Raw genomic sequence first — 16620 nt, 5'->3', positions numbered from 1 at the left:
CACACACACACACACACACACACGCGCTATGTCACCCCTTACACAGTAGCTGAATATTAAGCAAGGCTGCAATCAATAAACCAAACACCAAAAAACGGCATGTCCATACATCACCCATTTTATTACATTAAAATAAACTTCATTGCCAATTCAAGGGCATCCATCTGGATGGTAATTATGAACAATTTAAGAATGCACTGTACTCCCCTCTCTTCTTCTTTCTGTGTATAATGTCAAGGATCTCTTGCTGCTCTTATCATTTTCACGGTTTCCTAATGTACTTGTGTGTTGGCATAATTATTCATGTCATGATCTCCAGTCATGCTAATGATCGCAGCACTCAGTCTTTAAAGAAGGCACCATAGCCTTATCGTATTAAATCAGTTCGCTGTCATAGCAGCCAAACTAAATATATCTCCACAGCAGTTGAATCACGTGTAAGACAGCACTGTTGAGCTCAGTGCCTCCAGGCCCAGCAGTGAACAGTCCTACGGTAACTCAGAGCTGAGTGGGGTCAGTGGTGTAGTTAGTGGGATCCTCAATGAGGTCTCTTCATTCTTCCCCAGACCACTGTATGGTGAATCAGTCACTTGGAGCTCATCTCGATGGTTCACTGTAGTATGAGGAGGGTCTCTGCTCCTTCTGGAGGGAGGTGTCATGGAGGAGGTGGGCCGTGAAGGAGGTGCAGGCTTCTCTACTAGTTAGCTGGAGAAGAAGTGCTTGACTAGGTCCTTCTTGTTGACCTTCCCCATCTGGATCCTGGGCATCTCCTCCACAAGGACCAGGCCTGTAGAGATGGTGTATGGAGCCATGTGCTCTCAAACACAACACATGACAATTAACACACAGGACTGAAACACAACACATGACAATTAACACATAGGACTGAAACACATATAAAGGCATGCACATATGAACTCTACTGAACTTCTACTGCTTAACACACAGGCACGCACACACAGGCACGCACACACAGGCACGCACACACAGGCACGCACACACAGGCACACACACACAGGCACGCACACACAGGCACGCACACACAGGCAATCACACACAGGCACGCACACACAGGCACGCACGCACACACAGGCACGCACGCACAGGCACGCACGCACAGGCACGCACGCACACACAGGCACGCACACACAGGCACGCACACAGGCACGCACACACAGGCACGCACACACAGGCACGCACACACAGGCACGCACACACAGGCACGCACACACAGGCACGCACACACAGGCACGCACACACACACAGGCACGCACACACACACACAGGCACGCACACACACACACACAGGCACGCACACACACACAGGCACGCACACACACACAGGCACGCACACACAGGCACGCACACACAGGCAATCACACACAGGCAATCACACACAGGCACGCACACACAGGCACGCACACACAGGCACGCACACACAGGCATGCACACACACACAGGCACAAAGCCACGAGACACTTCTTGAGCGTACACACAATAACAATTACAGTGGAACAAAGGCTGAGCCCCTGGTGTTGCAGTCAGTTTGAGAGATAAGACAACGTCCTTCATACGCACTAGAGCGTCTCTCTCCCTCAGTAATATCCCCCAGACTGCTTCAAGACATTTCCTATTTGGTTAATACAAAACAATACAATCAGCATGAAGTAAAAACAAATAGTCAAGGCAAAAACACAAGGCTGAGCTAATTAAATGTCTGCCATTTTGAATGCATGGTTGTTATGTCGAGTCGTGAAGCCTGCAGCGTTTTTTATTATCTAATGGCTGTGTTGTGGCGATAGACAGAGAATAGTAAATCAACAAATCATATTGTAGCATAGCGTACTTCTGTCCCTCGCAGCAGATGGGTCTGTCTCTCTCTCTCTCTCTGCATTTCTCTCTATACATGTGGCTGCATGGCTGTGTCAGACAACTGTGTGTGTGTGTGTGTGTGTGTGTGTCTCTAATGGGGCTTGTTCACACACCCATGTCTCAGAGGCTCTGCCTGTTGTGTGTGTATGTATGTATGTATGTATGTATGTATGTATGTATGTATGTATGTATGTATGTATGTATGTATGTATGTATGTATGTATGTATGTGTGTGTATGTTAGTGTTTGTGTGTGTCTGCACTAGCTAGTGAGCACAGCTAGTGAACACAGCGCTTGACACAGATACAGGGTGACAGCTGAAGCCGGGGCACTGAGGAGTGAGCATCCATGCACTTGTTTGCCCCCCCCTTCTCCACCTCCCTCTCTGTTCATCCTCTCCATCTCCTTCACCCTGGCTGGCCCTGCTTTGGCCCTGTGCTTGCCCGTCCGCAGGCAGCACCTGTGGGTGGGGGGTGACAGGGTCATTGGCAGACAGGCAGCGCTGCTAATCCACCATGCAGGACCAGCAGGGCACAGCAGTAGGGCCGGCACACCCCCACACCATATGGAGCCCGCAGCACAAACAGACACGCACCCGCACAAACACACACACACACACACACACACACGGGGTGGGCAGAGAGTGATAGAGAGAAAGACAAAGACAGATGGAGGGAGATAGACAGAAAGAAAGAATACAGACAGCGAGTAAGAGAGGGGGGGGGCACAAGGAGGGAGAGAGATGGCCTGAGCCATTCCACAGAAAGGGACATGTGTCTTCTGCCAGTGTTGGGGGGCAAAATAAAACCAGTGACATTTAGAACAAAAAAGAAGCCAAGACCGAAACAGCAATGGCTTGCCTGCCTGACAGACCTCCATCATCATCCCTCCTTTCTTCATCCTCCCTCTCTCTATTCTCTCCTCAGCTCCCTTCATCAGTCCACATCTGCCCTTGGCCCCTTCAGTTAAATGAGAGTGGCCTCTCTCTCTCTCTCTCCAGTAGTTAGGTTGCTATTGATTTTGAGGCTTCAGCAGCAGTTACTATAAACAAGTCTGGATGACTCCCCGGGGGACTGAGCAGTGAAGTCTTCCTCTAATTCAATAAATGCCATGGACAAAATTCTATTTTCAAAAACACACAATTTAAGGTTTTCGCATGTTCCCAAATAGTAAAGCCACAGAACCATGAACACCAAATGGTTGATGGAATGGAGCAGCATGACAAAGCACAGCTAGCTAGCAGACATACCAACAAATGTAATATACAGTAGATCTACGATTTATAAGCACCTCTATGTAGTGGTTTTGAAATAAATACCACTACATTTATTGGGAGTTTTAATGTTTTTATATATATATATTTATATTTTTACTAATGCTGCTTCATGGCGCTATAAAACTAGTGTGACAATAATGTCCTTTGTTTTGCCTGTAACCTGCCCCAGGTCTTCAGCTCTGACAGGGTCATGCTCCGCACCACCGCTGTCACCTTCTGTCCCCAGGTGGCGTCCCGAGCACCAATCACAGCCACATCTGAGAGGTCAGGGGTCACCACACATGGACAACACCCTGAAAGCTACTGTAATATGTCAATGAGTCAAATGATTCATGTTGTTTAAATCCAACCAATCTAAAAAAAAAAATGGTGCTAATCTTAATGGTGTCAGCCATGGAAACACAAATGTCTGAGTCTTTAGGCCAAGCGCCAGTGTAAGTCCCTGCAGTGGAAAAGCACCATGAAGGAGCCAATGGAGGGGGTGTTTACCTGTGGTATCAGGGTGGGCTAGCAGGGGTCGCTGCACCTCCAGAGCACTGATCCTATAGCCTCCACTCTTTATGATGTCCACAGAGGTGCAGCCCATGATCCAGTACACTCCATCCGTATAGACCACTGTGTCCCCTGCAGGACACCATACAAACAAGGGATACCAGGCTTAGATAGGAGAAACACAGAAAAACAAGCCCACGCTAAACAAAAACTGCCTAACAGTCCTCATTTATCAAAGGCATGCACATCTACCATGTACTGAAAAAACACACACACTCCATCATTCAACCCCTACTCCCACCGGGTTGTCATATGACTTGGCATATTGGGTGTAATATAGGCTTGTGTGTGGAGGAGGGAGAGAAGGTGGGTGGCATAACAACGCAGGCCTGCTCAGTGTGTCTGAGACTCACAGTACCACAACGCAGGCCTGCTCAGTGTGTCTGAGACTCACAGTACCACAACGCAGGCCTGCTCAGTGTGTCTGAGACTCACAGTACCACAACGCAGGCCTGCTCAGTGTGTCTGAGACTCACAGTACCACAACGCAGGCCTGCTCAGTGTGTCTGAGACTCACAGTACCACAACGCAGGCCTGCTCAGTGTGTCTGAGACTCACAGTACCACAACGCAGGCCTGCTCAGTGTGTCTGAGACTCACAGTACCACAACGCAGGCCTGCTCAGTGTGTCTGAGACTCACAGTACCACAACGCAGGCCTGCTCAGTGTGTCTGAGACTCACAGTACCACAACGCAGGCCTGCTCAGTGTGTCTGCGACTCACAGTACCACAACGCAGGCCTGCTCAGTGTGTCTGCAACTCACAGTACCACAACGCAGGCCTGCTCAGTGTGTCTGCAACTCACAGTACCACAACGCAGGCCTGCTCAGTGTGTCAGAGACTCACAGTACCACCACGCAGGCCTGCTCAGTGTGTCTGAGACTCACAGTACCACAACGCAGGCCTGCTCAGTGTGTCTGAGACTCACAGTACCACAACGCAGGCCTGCTTGATTGGTGCGTCAGAGACTCAGAGGAACCCCAGTAAACATGGCCAGCACAGTCCACAGACCACAGCAGAACAGCTGAGACTGAGAGCTCCATCAATCAGCAGGTGAATGGCAATATCCTGGACGCTACACACAGGCATGAAAACACACACACACCCAGGCTGCTGATGCGTTCAACCTGCTTTGCCTCTATCTCTTGGGCAAATAGCTGAGAGGGAAGAGAGAGGGAGAGAGAGAGAGCAGCTCAGCTGGAGTTCCCCTTAATTACCTCCCCCATGCCCACCACTGATTAGCAGCACAACGCCAAGACTCAGGTGTGCTGGGCTGTCTCAGTGGCACTGTAAGAACAGCCTATATAATATATAAAAACACAAACAACCGTGGACTATATCTGTGAGCTGGCTGACATCCAGGCCACCTGACACCTCATCACTAGGTAACACTTTCTCTTAGTGGAAACGTCACACCTACCAGCCAGGGCTCAGAGAGAGGCTGAAGAGAGGAACACTGACTGTCTGTCATACTGTGACCTCAGACAGAAGAGCCATGCTAGACACCTACTGGTGTTACCCCGGGGGAGTACTGGATGGGTGTGTGTGTGTTTGGGAGTGGTGTGTGGAAGGGAGAGTTTACGTGTGTGTGTGTGTGTGTGTTGGGAGGGGGCTGGTTATTGAGTGTGAGGGCTCAGCTGGGGCTGGGGGATGATGAGGAGGGGAAGTGGGTCATTGTGGTGGATGAGTGTGGGACTGAGAGAGGTAGAGAGGGTGAGGGGGAGGTGTGGAGAGAAGGCGAGAGTCCTGGTGGATCATTACAGAGTCCCCAGCTGAGGCAGGGAGAGGGTAATGAAGGCTGCGTGAGAGGTGTGGGGATGTATTGGGCTGCGTGCGTGAGAGGTGTGGGGATGTATTGGGCAGCGTGAGAGGTGTGGGGATGTATTGGGCTGCGTGAGAGGTGTGGGGATGTATTGGGCAGCGTGAGAGGTGTGGGGATGTATTGGGCAGCGTGAGAGGTGTGGGGATGTATTGGGCAGCCTGAGAGGTGTGGGGATGTATTGGGCAGCGTGAGAGGTGTGGGGATGTATGGGCAGCGTGAGAGGTGTGGGGATGTGTTGGGCAGCGTGAGAGGTGTGGGGATGTATTGGGCAGCCTGAGAGGTGTGGGGATGTATTGGGCAGCCTGAGAGGTGTGGGGATGTATTGGGCTGTGTGAGAGTGGTGGGGATGTATTAGGATTTGTGAGGGGGTTAAGCAGGTCCTGGAGAACGTGGCCTGGTCCAAGGCTGGTGGGTGGTGACTGGTGGTGGACAAGTGGAAGGTGCAGCAGGTGCTAGAGAACGGGGCCTGGCCCAAGGCTGGTGGGTGGTGACTGGTGGAGGACAAGTGGAAGGTGCAGCAGGTGACACATCCACAAGGTCACTCAGCCTCTCTCTCTCTGTCTCTCTCTCTGACTGCCTTCATTAGAGATACAGCATCAGGAGAAGAGAACTACGACATGACCTTCTATTCAGTCTCACTTTTACCAGACGATATAGTCACCTCTACCTTCTATGACTCAGATCATATCAGTGTACATTATCATATGCATAGTACACACTTGCCATCATATATGGTATCAAGGTAAGGAAATACTAGATAAAGACTTGAGCATAAATCAAAACCAGTTTAGCTACAGTCTCTCATCTCCTCTCTATCACTCGCGCACTTAATCATCTCAACCTCCCAAAATACATTCATCTTTCCTCTCAACTCTTCATCTCTCTATCCATCCTGCCTCTTTCAGCACGCTCCTCTTTCAGTACTGCGACTCCACCATCCCCTCCGTCTCCCCCTTCTCTCTCTCTCCCCTCCCCCCTCCTTTCTACAGTGTCTCTTCCTCTCCCATTGCCTCCCCCCCCCTCTCTCCTCTCTCTCTCTCCCCTCCTCTCTCTCTCTCTCCTCCCTGCCTCTGCCGAGCACAGCATCAATAGAGGGCCCATCTGTTCCCATACATCACGCACTTCATTTCAGTTTATTAGCCGGGATAAATCATAAATATTTCATTATACATCACGGGCGGCTGTCGCAGGGACGCCGCAATTTATCACCGCTGCCCTCTCTCCCGGCTCCACGCCGGAGCAATAAGCTTTCCAGTCTATTAAACAAGATTGATACAGTGTGTAAATTTAGATATTGGGAATTTCTTCACAGACCACTGCTCTGCACTGATAGGCTGGGGCAACGGGGGAGGAGGGGAGGATGAGGGGAGGAGAGGAACTGGATGGGTGTTAACATCAGTAATAGTGTATTTACAGTTTCCCCTTCCTTCCCTTCGGTTTTAAGGAAGAAAACCCCAAAAGCTAGGAATAATTTAGTCACAGGCGTGTAGCCCCGTTCTCATGTAAATAGAAAGTAGAATGAGAACATGTTTTACATCACTACAGATGCCTGGAATGCCATGGGGTTGGAGGGGAATATATGCATAGCTTTTCACTGCACCCCTCTTTACTGCTCAATGATGTCTGAGGGGAAAGGGGTCTACACTCACAGCAGACAGACATACAGTGGGGCAAAAAAATATTTAGACAGCCACCAATTGTGCAAGTTCTCCCACTTAAAAAGATGAGAGAAGCCTGTAATTTTCATCATAGGTACACTTCAACTATGACAGACAAAGTTAGAAAAAAAATCACATTGTAGGATTTTTTATGAATTTATTTGCAAATTATGGTGGAAAATAAGTATTTGGTCACCGACAAACAATCAAGATTTCTGTCTCTCACAGACCTGTAACTTCTTCTTTAACTTCTTGGATATAGGGGGCGCTCTTTTAATTTATGGATAAAAACATGTGCCCGTTTTAAGCTCAATATTTTGTCACGAAAAGATGCTTGACTATGCATATAATTGACAGCTTTGGAAAGAAAACACTCTGATGTTTCCAAAAATGCAAAGATATTATCTGTGAGTGCCACAGAACTCATGCTACAGGCGAAACCAAGATGAAACTTCAAACAGGAAATTAGCAGAATTTTTGAGGCTCTGTTTTCCATTGTCTCCTTATATGGCTGTGAATATGCCATGAACGAGCCTAAGCTTTCTGCCGTTTGCCCAAGGTGTCTGCAGCATTGTGACGTATTTGTAGGCATATCATTGGAAGATTGGCCATAAGAGACTACATTTACCAGGGGTCCGTCCGGTGTCCTCTGTCAAAATTGGTGCGTAATCTTCAGCTGCAGGCATTTTCCCATGGGATTCTGAGGAGAAAGCACACTTCCACGAACGATATATCATCGAAGAGATATGTGAAAAACACCTTGAGGATTGATCCTAAACAACGTTTACCATGTTTCAGTCGATATTATGGAGTTAATTTGGAAAAAAGTTTGGCGTTTTGATGACTGAATTTTCGTTTTTTTTTTGGTAGCCAAACGTGATGTACAAAACGGAGCGATTTCTCCTACACAAAGAATCTTTTTGGACAAACTGAACATTTGCTATCTAACTGAGAGTCTCCTCATTGAAAACATCCAAAGTTCTTCAAAGGTAAATGATTTTATTTGAATGCTTTTCTTGTTTTTGTGAAAATGTTGCCCGCTCAATGCTAACGCTAAATGCTATGCTAGCTATCAATACTGTTACACAAATGCTTGTTTTGCTATGGTTGAAAAGCATATTTTGAAAATCTGAGATGACAGTGTTGTTAACAAAAGGCTAAGCTTGAGAGCTAGCATATTTATTTCATTTCATTTGCGATTTTCATGAATAGTTAACTTTGTGTTATGCTAATGAGCTGCGGGGATAATTACACTCCTGGATACAGGTTTTTTTCGTAGCTAAACGTGATGAACAAAACGGAGCGATTTGTCCTAAACAAATAATATTTTTGGAAAAACTGAACAATACAGCTTGAGGCTGTATTCACGATCCCGGATCCAGGATGGCTAGAATCAAGAGAGGCTCCTCTGCCCTCCACTCGTTACCTGTATTAATGGCACCTGTTTGAACTTGTTATCACTATAAAAGACACCTGTCCAAACAGTCACACTCCAAACTCCACTATGGCCAAGACCAAAGAGCTGTCAAAGGACACCAGAAACAAAATTGTAGACCTGCACCAGGCTGGTAAGACTGAATCTGCAATAGGTAAGCAGCTTGGTTTGAAGAAATCAACTGTGGGAGCAATTATTAGGAAATGGAAGACATACAAGACCACTGATAATCTCCCTCGATCTGGGGCTCCACGCAAGATCTCACCCCGTGGGGTCAAAATGATCACAAGAAAGGTGAGCAAAAATCCCACAACCACACGGGGGGACCTAGTGAATGACCTGCAGAGAGCAGAGAGCTGGGAGAGCTGGGACCAAAGTAACAAAGCCTACCATCAGCATTTCAAGGTCCTGGAGTGGCCTAGCCAGTCTCCAGATCTCAACCCCATAGAAAATCTTTGGAGGGAGTTGAAAGTCCGTGTTGCCCAGCAACAGCCCCAAAACATCACTGCTCTAGAGGAGATCTGCATGGAAGAATGGGCCAAAATACCAGCAACAGTGTGTGAAAACCTTCTGAAGACTTACAGAAAACGTTTGACCTCTTTCATTGCCAACAAAGGGTATTTAACAAAGTATTGAGATAAACTTTTGTTATTGACCAAATACTTATTTTCCACCATAATTTGCAAATAAATTCATTAAAAATCCTACAATGTGATTTTCTGGATTTTTTTTTCATTTTGTCTGTCATAGTTGAAGTGTACCTATGATGAAAATTACAGGCCTCTCTCATCTTTTTACGTGGGAGAACTTGCACAATTGGTGGCTGACTAAATACTTTTTTGCCCCACTGTATTACTACCATACAGTACAGTCAAACACACTTCAGCTGACTTTGAGACACTTGGTGCTCACTTGACAATGGCTGTTGTGACCTTCTGTCTTTGAGGAAGGGGAAAATAAGGAGAGAGAAACAGCGCCTGTTTGGAATGAGGGACCACTGGGAATAGTGATTGGAGAAGAAACCGATAAAAATGGAGAGGGGGGCTTTTGGAAGTGTGTTACCAGGACACACTGAAGAATACTTGTGATTTGGCATCCCAGTCTCAGTACTGTTGCGGAGGACAAGTGGAGGAGGAGGGAGATATGGACGAGTGGCTTTCTTAATTAAAACGATAAGAAGCCTAATTGCGCTGGGCTTTCATCTCCTTCGTAGGCATGGGGGGGAAAAGCCATGGATGGAACGGAAGAAATGAAAAACAGTGGCGTGAGGAAAGAACGGAACAGAAGATGGAGTGCAGAGAAAGTTCCTGGTCTGCAGTGGCATGTCTCCACTCCTCCCACCACCTTCCCAGTGTCTGCCTCCCCCCCTGCCTGCCACCATGATCTCAAGCCTGGCCAAGTCTGAGACAGGGAAAAGGGCAGGGAAGTGACAGTCAGCACTGCCCAAAGCCAGAGAAAACACAGAGGCACAAACATACACCCACACTTGTCTCTGGGTGCTCTGGGCACACTCAGTGGTAAGGTTACACCGTAGGAGGTTTTTGGTGTGTGAGGGGGCTCTAGAAAGGGCAGAGTGAGACAAATGACAAAGGCCACGCTCAATGGCACAAACACACACACACTTCTGTCAACTCCAGGCGCCGCTGCTCTAGGTGTTAGAGAGGGACACATGGAACAACGTCTGTGCCAGTTGAAAGACATCAAGTCAGTCCTGTATCAGTCAGTCAGCATTTTCACCTCACACAAGACGCCATCAACCAACTAAGTAGCGTAGTGATGAAGATAAGCCAGTAGCCATGTTCTCAGTGAGAACATCCAGCATCACAGCAAGAGGAGAAGGCCTTATCGGCGCTGGATGAATGGGGGGGGTCTGCTACTCTGTTCACAGCCATCTCTCTTTAAGAACAACAGTCAACACAAAGCAGGGAGACATTAATATTAATGCCAACATTAAAACCCAGGCGGCTAAATGGAACAGCTAATGAGGATGAATAACAGACAACCGCTGACAAAAATCACCAGCTCTGATGTTATTTATCATCCTTAACTTTTGTCACAGCTCCTTTTTGCGTAATTAATATCGTACAAGAAAGCGGCTTCGCACTTGGATGAGTGATCTCATTTGTTTAATACAATGCAATTAAAGGGAGAGAATTGCTTTATGTTAATGTTACTGACTATGTTGCTCGCGGTTGATTATCGTCTTGGTGAGATAGCGAACAAACTTTTACGATTGATAACCTCTCCCGGGAGATCTGGCGTGTACTTAAGCTAACTACTTGACTACAGTTTGCATGCAACTGTTCACCATGTTTGACACACTGAGCCGGTGCAGTAGCAAGCTCCCTAGAATCTAAACAGAAACCATGTATGCCAAGACATAGCAGAGATCAACATGGCAGCACACTGCCTACACTGTAGCGGTAATGCTGGTATACTTACAGCCTGTTCCTTCCATCCTACCGATACCTCCATCCTCTCCTCTCATGGCCAACTCTATCAGAACAACACAAAGCGCTCCCTCCATCCCTTTCCATCTGCCATCAGCCACAGCATGCCCACAGTTGACAGCCAGCTCAGAAAAGATTCACTATTCATCTATCAGTCTTTCCAGTAAAAAAGAGAAAATCAATGCCAAGACAAAAGTAGAGTAGGTCAATAAATCTAATGTGGGCTGTCCTCCCGGAGTCTTTGTTTCTTCTTTGGGCACACAGAATGTTTATAGCATTTCAATGTAGAACTAGTGGTTTACCACATATCCTGCAGACACAAGTGCTTAATGTGTTGAATTGCAATACCTGTACCAGAGTATTTGTATACACAGAGTCCCACATGTCAACACCTTGATTGGAACATATTAGAATGGACGTATAGCCTTACCATAGGGGAAATGGAACAAGGGGAGGGTGAATGGTAGAGTCGTGAGGGGAACATGACATGGGAGGGGCATTGTGTTGTGACCGGAGGTGAAATGTGACATTGGGGAGGGTGAGAGGGAAGGAATGCTTAAATCACTAGTGATGGCTGTCTGCCTGGAAAATAAGGCACACTGCTGGCTGACTGTCTGTCTGTCCTGCAGACTCTAGTTTCACCTCAGCTGAGAGGTTAAGACTGACAAAACTTTCAAACCTAACACGCACTGAGCACACACACACAAATGTAAAAAATATTTGCTGATTGAATGACAAATACGGCCATAGAACAAACTACACACAAAATCTTTCATCAAGGACCTCTCTGTACTTTGATCTGTTCATCTTTACCTCAATCCTGACTAGTCTCCCAGTCCCTGCCGCTGAAAAACATCCCCACAGCATGATGCTGCCATCATGCTGTTGTAGAAACATCTCAAGGATGATCAATGGAAACAGGATGCACCTGAGATCAATATCAAGTCTCATAGCAAAGGGTCTGAATACTTATGTAAATAAGGTATGTTTTTTATTCTTAGTAAATTTGCAAATATTTCTAAAAACCTGTTTTCCCTTTGTCATTATGGGGTATTGTTTGTAGATTGATGAGGAATAAAATTGATTTTAGAATAAGGCTGTAACGTAACAAAATGTGGGAAAAGGGAAGGGGTCTGAATACTTTCCAAATGCACTATAGTGTATGTGTGTTTGCACTTGTGGTGTGTGTGTGTGTGTGTGTGTGTGTGTGTGTGTGTGTGTGTGTGTGTGTGTGTGTGTGCGTGCATGTGCGTGTGGTAAAGTAATGGTAATGAGCCTGGCTCTGTGAGAGGTTCTGCTCTCCTCTCTGCCCTGAGATGAGCTGAGGGAGGATGAGCTCCACTCCTCTCCTCTCCTCCTAGTTAACATTCTCCCCTCTCCCTCCAGTGGCCTGCACACCCACATCCAAGCCTGCCTGTTATTTACGAGCACAGCAAGGCTAATGTGCAGTCCCCAAACAGTGCTTACCCGAGCACTGGCAACTTTTAGGACGCATCCATTATTCATAAGTATGTGCACGCAGCATTTGGAAAATTGCTAATGCTTTCCCTCCCAGCCATCTTTATTTATTGATATATTTATTTATTTATTGTTTTTCAGCGCATAATCCATTCCCGGGGAAAAAGAGTGAGCTGTCCTGCTAGAGTGCTGGAGACCAGCTGAACCCCACTTCTCCCAGTCTCTCCCTCCCCCTCTCTCCATTTCTATCTCTGTAGCCCTACCGCTAATAAAATTAATGGTCTTGTTTACGAGGGACAGTCTTAAGGACTCCACTGGCACAATGGAAAAACCTTATTAGTAAGAGCCTAACCACACAGGCAGGCAGCCTGCACACAAACACCAGAGGCAGACGAAATCTGACCACAACAGTCAATATCTCATGGAGGGAGTCGAAGATAACGATCCATCCACAACATTGGTTATAAATTCATGATGGCGTTAGGCCTTGGCAGGGTTCCTCACACCGTCTGCGTGCTTGTGTGTCACCAGGTTGAAAAGATGTTAAGATCCTGATAGAGGGATGAGACTAGCGGAGGCACGGTTTCAGTTACCACATCCAGAGACTGGCTCATCATTAGTGCTGTATAGTTGGGAGGCCATTGGCATGGTAGACCCCAGTCAAACAGTCAGTAACTCTAAACCAGTGTGAATGATCTGCTCAAAAGGTGGCCTGGAGTCCCTGGCCAGTTAACGAGACTGACACACACTGTCCCTCTCCTTGGTAGGTAATCTAGCAGACACAGACAGCTGAAAGGGAGCTACTGAGGAGTACATTTGAAAGCAGGGCAGATTGGAGGAGAGGAGAGAGGCCGAGTGAGTGAGTTGACACAAAGAGAAGTGAGGAAAATCAATGGGAACAAACGTGGTGTGGAGATGGGCGCAAAGTGAGCGCTCAACAGGGTGACAGCTTATCCATAGAGGTGCCAGTCAGGCTGCAGCAGGGCCACACTTACCCAATTAAAGAGACCGCCAGGCAAACAGAAACCATGTTGACCTCTTGGCTCTCCCTGTTCTTTTCTCTTCCTCCCTCTCTCTCGCTTTCTTCCTCTCTCGTCCGTCCCGTCCCCCGCCTCTGCCTGAGGGAGTCTGTGTGTGTGGTAAAGGGTGAGCAGACAGGGTCAAATCCAATAGGAGGATGAGAGGTTTAAGAGATGGTGAGAGACAGACAGCTAGTTCAGGTGAGGGTAAAGAAAGGGAGGGAGGGAGGGAGGGAGGGGTGTTAGATGGAGAAGCGAGCTGGCAGAGAGGGGGAGAGTGTAAGAGGGGGAGTAGGTGTGAGGGTGAAAAGGGTATGAGTGTGAGAGGAAGTCGGTGGAAGTGAGGGAGAGTGTAAGTAGTACTCGTCTTGAATCTCACACCTTTTCACCCTGCCTACCAACAGAGCCAAGATCACACATAGTGACAAACAAAGAACCAGGCACTGGACAGGGAGTAGCATTGTGAAAACTGACACTGTGTCATGAGTTTATCATTACAAATAAGGCTATCTGCGCACCTTCTCCAGCCTCCCTATTCAAATACACGAACTGGCCAGAAGCCTTCAGATGAGGTGACATCAGATCTGACACTCCTAACACCTAGAAGGGCAGCAGAATAGAGTGAATAGACCTGGGCATATAGGGTATGTCAAAGTAAATGTAAAGTAGTGCTGTGGTGAGCAAAGGAGGCTGCTGCGACAAGCTATAGGAGGACAGGCACATTGTAATGGCTGTAATGGAATAAATTAAACGGTATCAAACAAATCCAACAAATGTTTGACTCCGCTCCATTCCAGTCCAGCCATTACAATGTGCCCGTCCTCTTATAGCTCCTCCCACCAACCTCCGCTGGTAGTGAGGATATAGCTGCCTATGGAGCTGGTGGATGCAGGGTCGCTATGGCAAGCAGGCTGCCTGAGGTGATGGTGCATGTGACTTTGTGTGTGTGTGTATGTAGGATGGAACAGGCAGGCAGGCGGGTGGGCAGGCAGGCAGGCAGGGTGCTTGGCAGTAGCAACGGCTGGCTAGGGGACTGACTGGCTGGCTGTTCTGTCTGCTGGGAGCTGATTGTGCTGGCTCTCATTATCCGGCCAGTGGGCCTAATGGAGTGTGACAGCAGCGTGCGGCGCACTGGAACTCTGTCCTTCCAGCCCTAAAAGCCAATTAAACCCACTCCACCCTGCCAGCTCCCGCCTTCCTCCCTGCCAGCTCTCCCGAACTCTCTCCCCCTGCAGCCCCTTCTCCATCTGTACCTCCTCCACTCTTTCTTGCCCACTTCTCTCCATCCTTTATCCCTGCCCATCTCTCTGTCTCTGAGCAGCTCCTCTCTCCCTGTAGCCCTGTTCTAAAGCAGGGCTCCTTGGGGGAATGCACTGGGCCAGAGAGGGCCTAGTCGGCCTCTGCACCACTGACAGCTCTGCTCTTCTTCTCCCCAACCCACAGAGGAGTCACAACCACTTAGAGAGGAGAAATGCCTCCCAGCACCAAAAACACACATCCTCCATTTATCACAAGCCAGTCACTGAAGGGGAGCGAGACGCCTTCTTCCTAAATGTTTAAATACAGCTCCTGGAGAAAGAGAGGTCATGACAAGCGTAGTTCTGACAATGTGCCTCATCCAGTGTTCTGGGTGTGATTGGTGAAGTAGAGAGAACATGGTGAATCCTAGCCAATATTTCACATGAGCTAGTGGTCATGTGAAATATTCACTAGTCTTTCGCAGCCCTCTCGTAGTATTGTATCATCAGGCTGTCCCTCAAGGTATGAGCCTGTGTCCTGTAGCTGCATACCAGTCAATAAATCATGAGATGACAGTGTGTTCCTGACAGACAGTGTACTGTACCTGTTTTGAACCAGCCGTCCTCAGTGAAAGACTCCCTGGTGGCCTCTGGTTTGTTAAGGTACTCTGTGAAGACCTGGTCTCCCCGCACCATCAGCTCCCCCTCCAACGCACCTAGAGACAGAGAGACAGAGAGACAGAGAGACAGAGAGACAGACAGACAGACAGACAGACAGACAGACAGACAGACAGACAGACAGACAGACAGACAGAGAGACAGAGAGACAGAGAGACAGACAGACAGACAGACAGACAGACAGACAGACAGACAGACAGACAGACAGACAGACAGACACACACTACAGTGGGTGGCTAAGACAGAAGGGGTTCCTGGACATGCTAACCGTATATGTTTTTTAACAACATGAACATTCTGCTTAGACATATTTTTTTTCTACAGAATCTGGAAGTTCTAATGTATCTTTGGATGTGAGTGTTTCTGACTGCTGAATACCTGAGTTTCTCTGCTGTTGCCCTCGGTGACGGTGGTGCTGGTTGCTTTCGTCATGACGATGCAAACCTCCACTCCTGGAAGAGGGACACCGACTGCACCTGCACACACAAACAACGCTAAATACTCACATCATGCATACACAATGGAACTAATTACACTCTCACAATTAATGCGAATGGTTTTAAGTAAAACCATTTTCACATCCAAAATATTTGCATCAACAAAAATAAATGAAAATATAGTGATTTAATGACAATCCTTCTCCTACACATATGAATGCACACACATTCCCATCTCCTGAGGCATTTTCTCCTTCTGTCTGACCTATAGAGAGATAAGCTCTAATGACTGCCTCCGCCAAAAGAGAAGGAAACCTTTGTGCAGCCTGCTCTCTCTCTCTCTCTCTCTGTGTGACACTGTGGGCCATGTCATTTCACAGGCCACTGCTTTCCCAATAAAGAACAGGGCAGACAGGCCATGATTACAAAATAACTCCCTGCTTCATATTGATCTAATCAACTTTAGCCCTGATTGGCAATGCCAATCAAACACACTCCGTTTCCACTTCATCAGCAGAGCAAGAAGCACAGAGATATAAACTCTCTTCCCATCGTTTCAAAACCAGACCAGCCTAGTTTATCTGTCAAGTCAGTCTTCTCTCTAAAGCCACTTCCTGTATCCCTCCTGTCCCCTTCATTCAAGGGTTTTTTTGTGTGAGAGGATGACGTCCATCTCAGTCCCTGTCTTGTTGTTTTTCTCCCAGGGTTGTGTCCCAGTGAGCTGGG

The 16620-nt window shown here is 47.6% G+C and overlaps 1 protein-coding gene across 1 annotated transcript in view; it reads right to left on the bottom strand.

The window, feature by feature from the left end:
• Nucleotides 1–1901: 1901 nt before the first annotated feature.
• The window catches only part of LOC112249120 (malonate--CoA ligase ACSF3, mitochondrial-like), a 39636-nt gene continuing 24917 nt past the window's right edge, over nucleotides 1902–16620 (bottom strand). Inside the window, 4 exon segments of the mRNA XM_042320946.1 lie at nucleotides 1902–3405; nucleotides 3638–3772; nucleotides 15385–15495; nucleotides 15829–15933. Coding sequence (XP_042176880.1) covers nucleotides 3272–3405; nucleotides 3638–3772; nucleotides 15385–15495; nucleotides 15829–15933 — 485 coding nt within the window. The 3' untranslated portion in view covers nucleotides 1902–3271.

The sequence above is a fragment of the Oncorhynchus tshawytscha genome, linkage group LG04 (genome assembly GCF_018296145.1).
Source record: "Oncorhynchus tshawytscha isolate Ot180627B linkage group LG04, Otsh_v2.0, whole genome shotgun sequence".
Taxonomy (NCBI): domain Eukaryota; kingdom Metazoa; phylum Chordata; class Actinopteri; order Salmoniformes; family Salmonidae; genus Oncorhynchus; species Oncorhynchus tshawytscha.
Note: the sequence above shows the minus strand (reverse complement) of the source record. Positions and strands in the feature narration are given on the sequence as shown.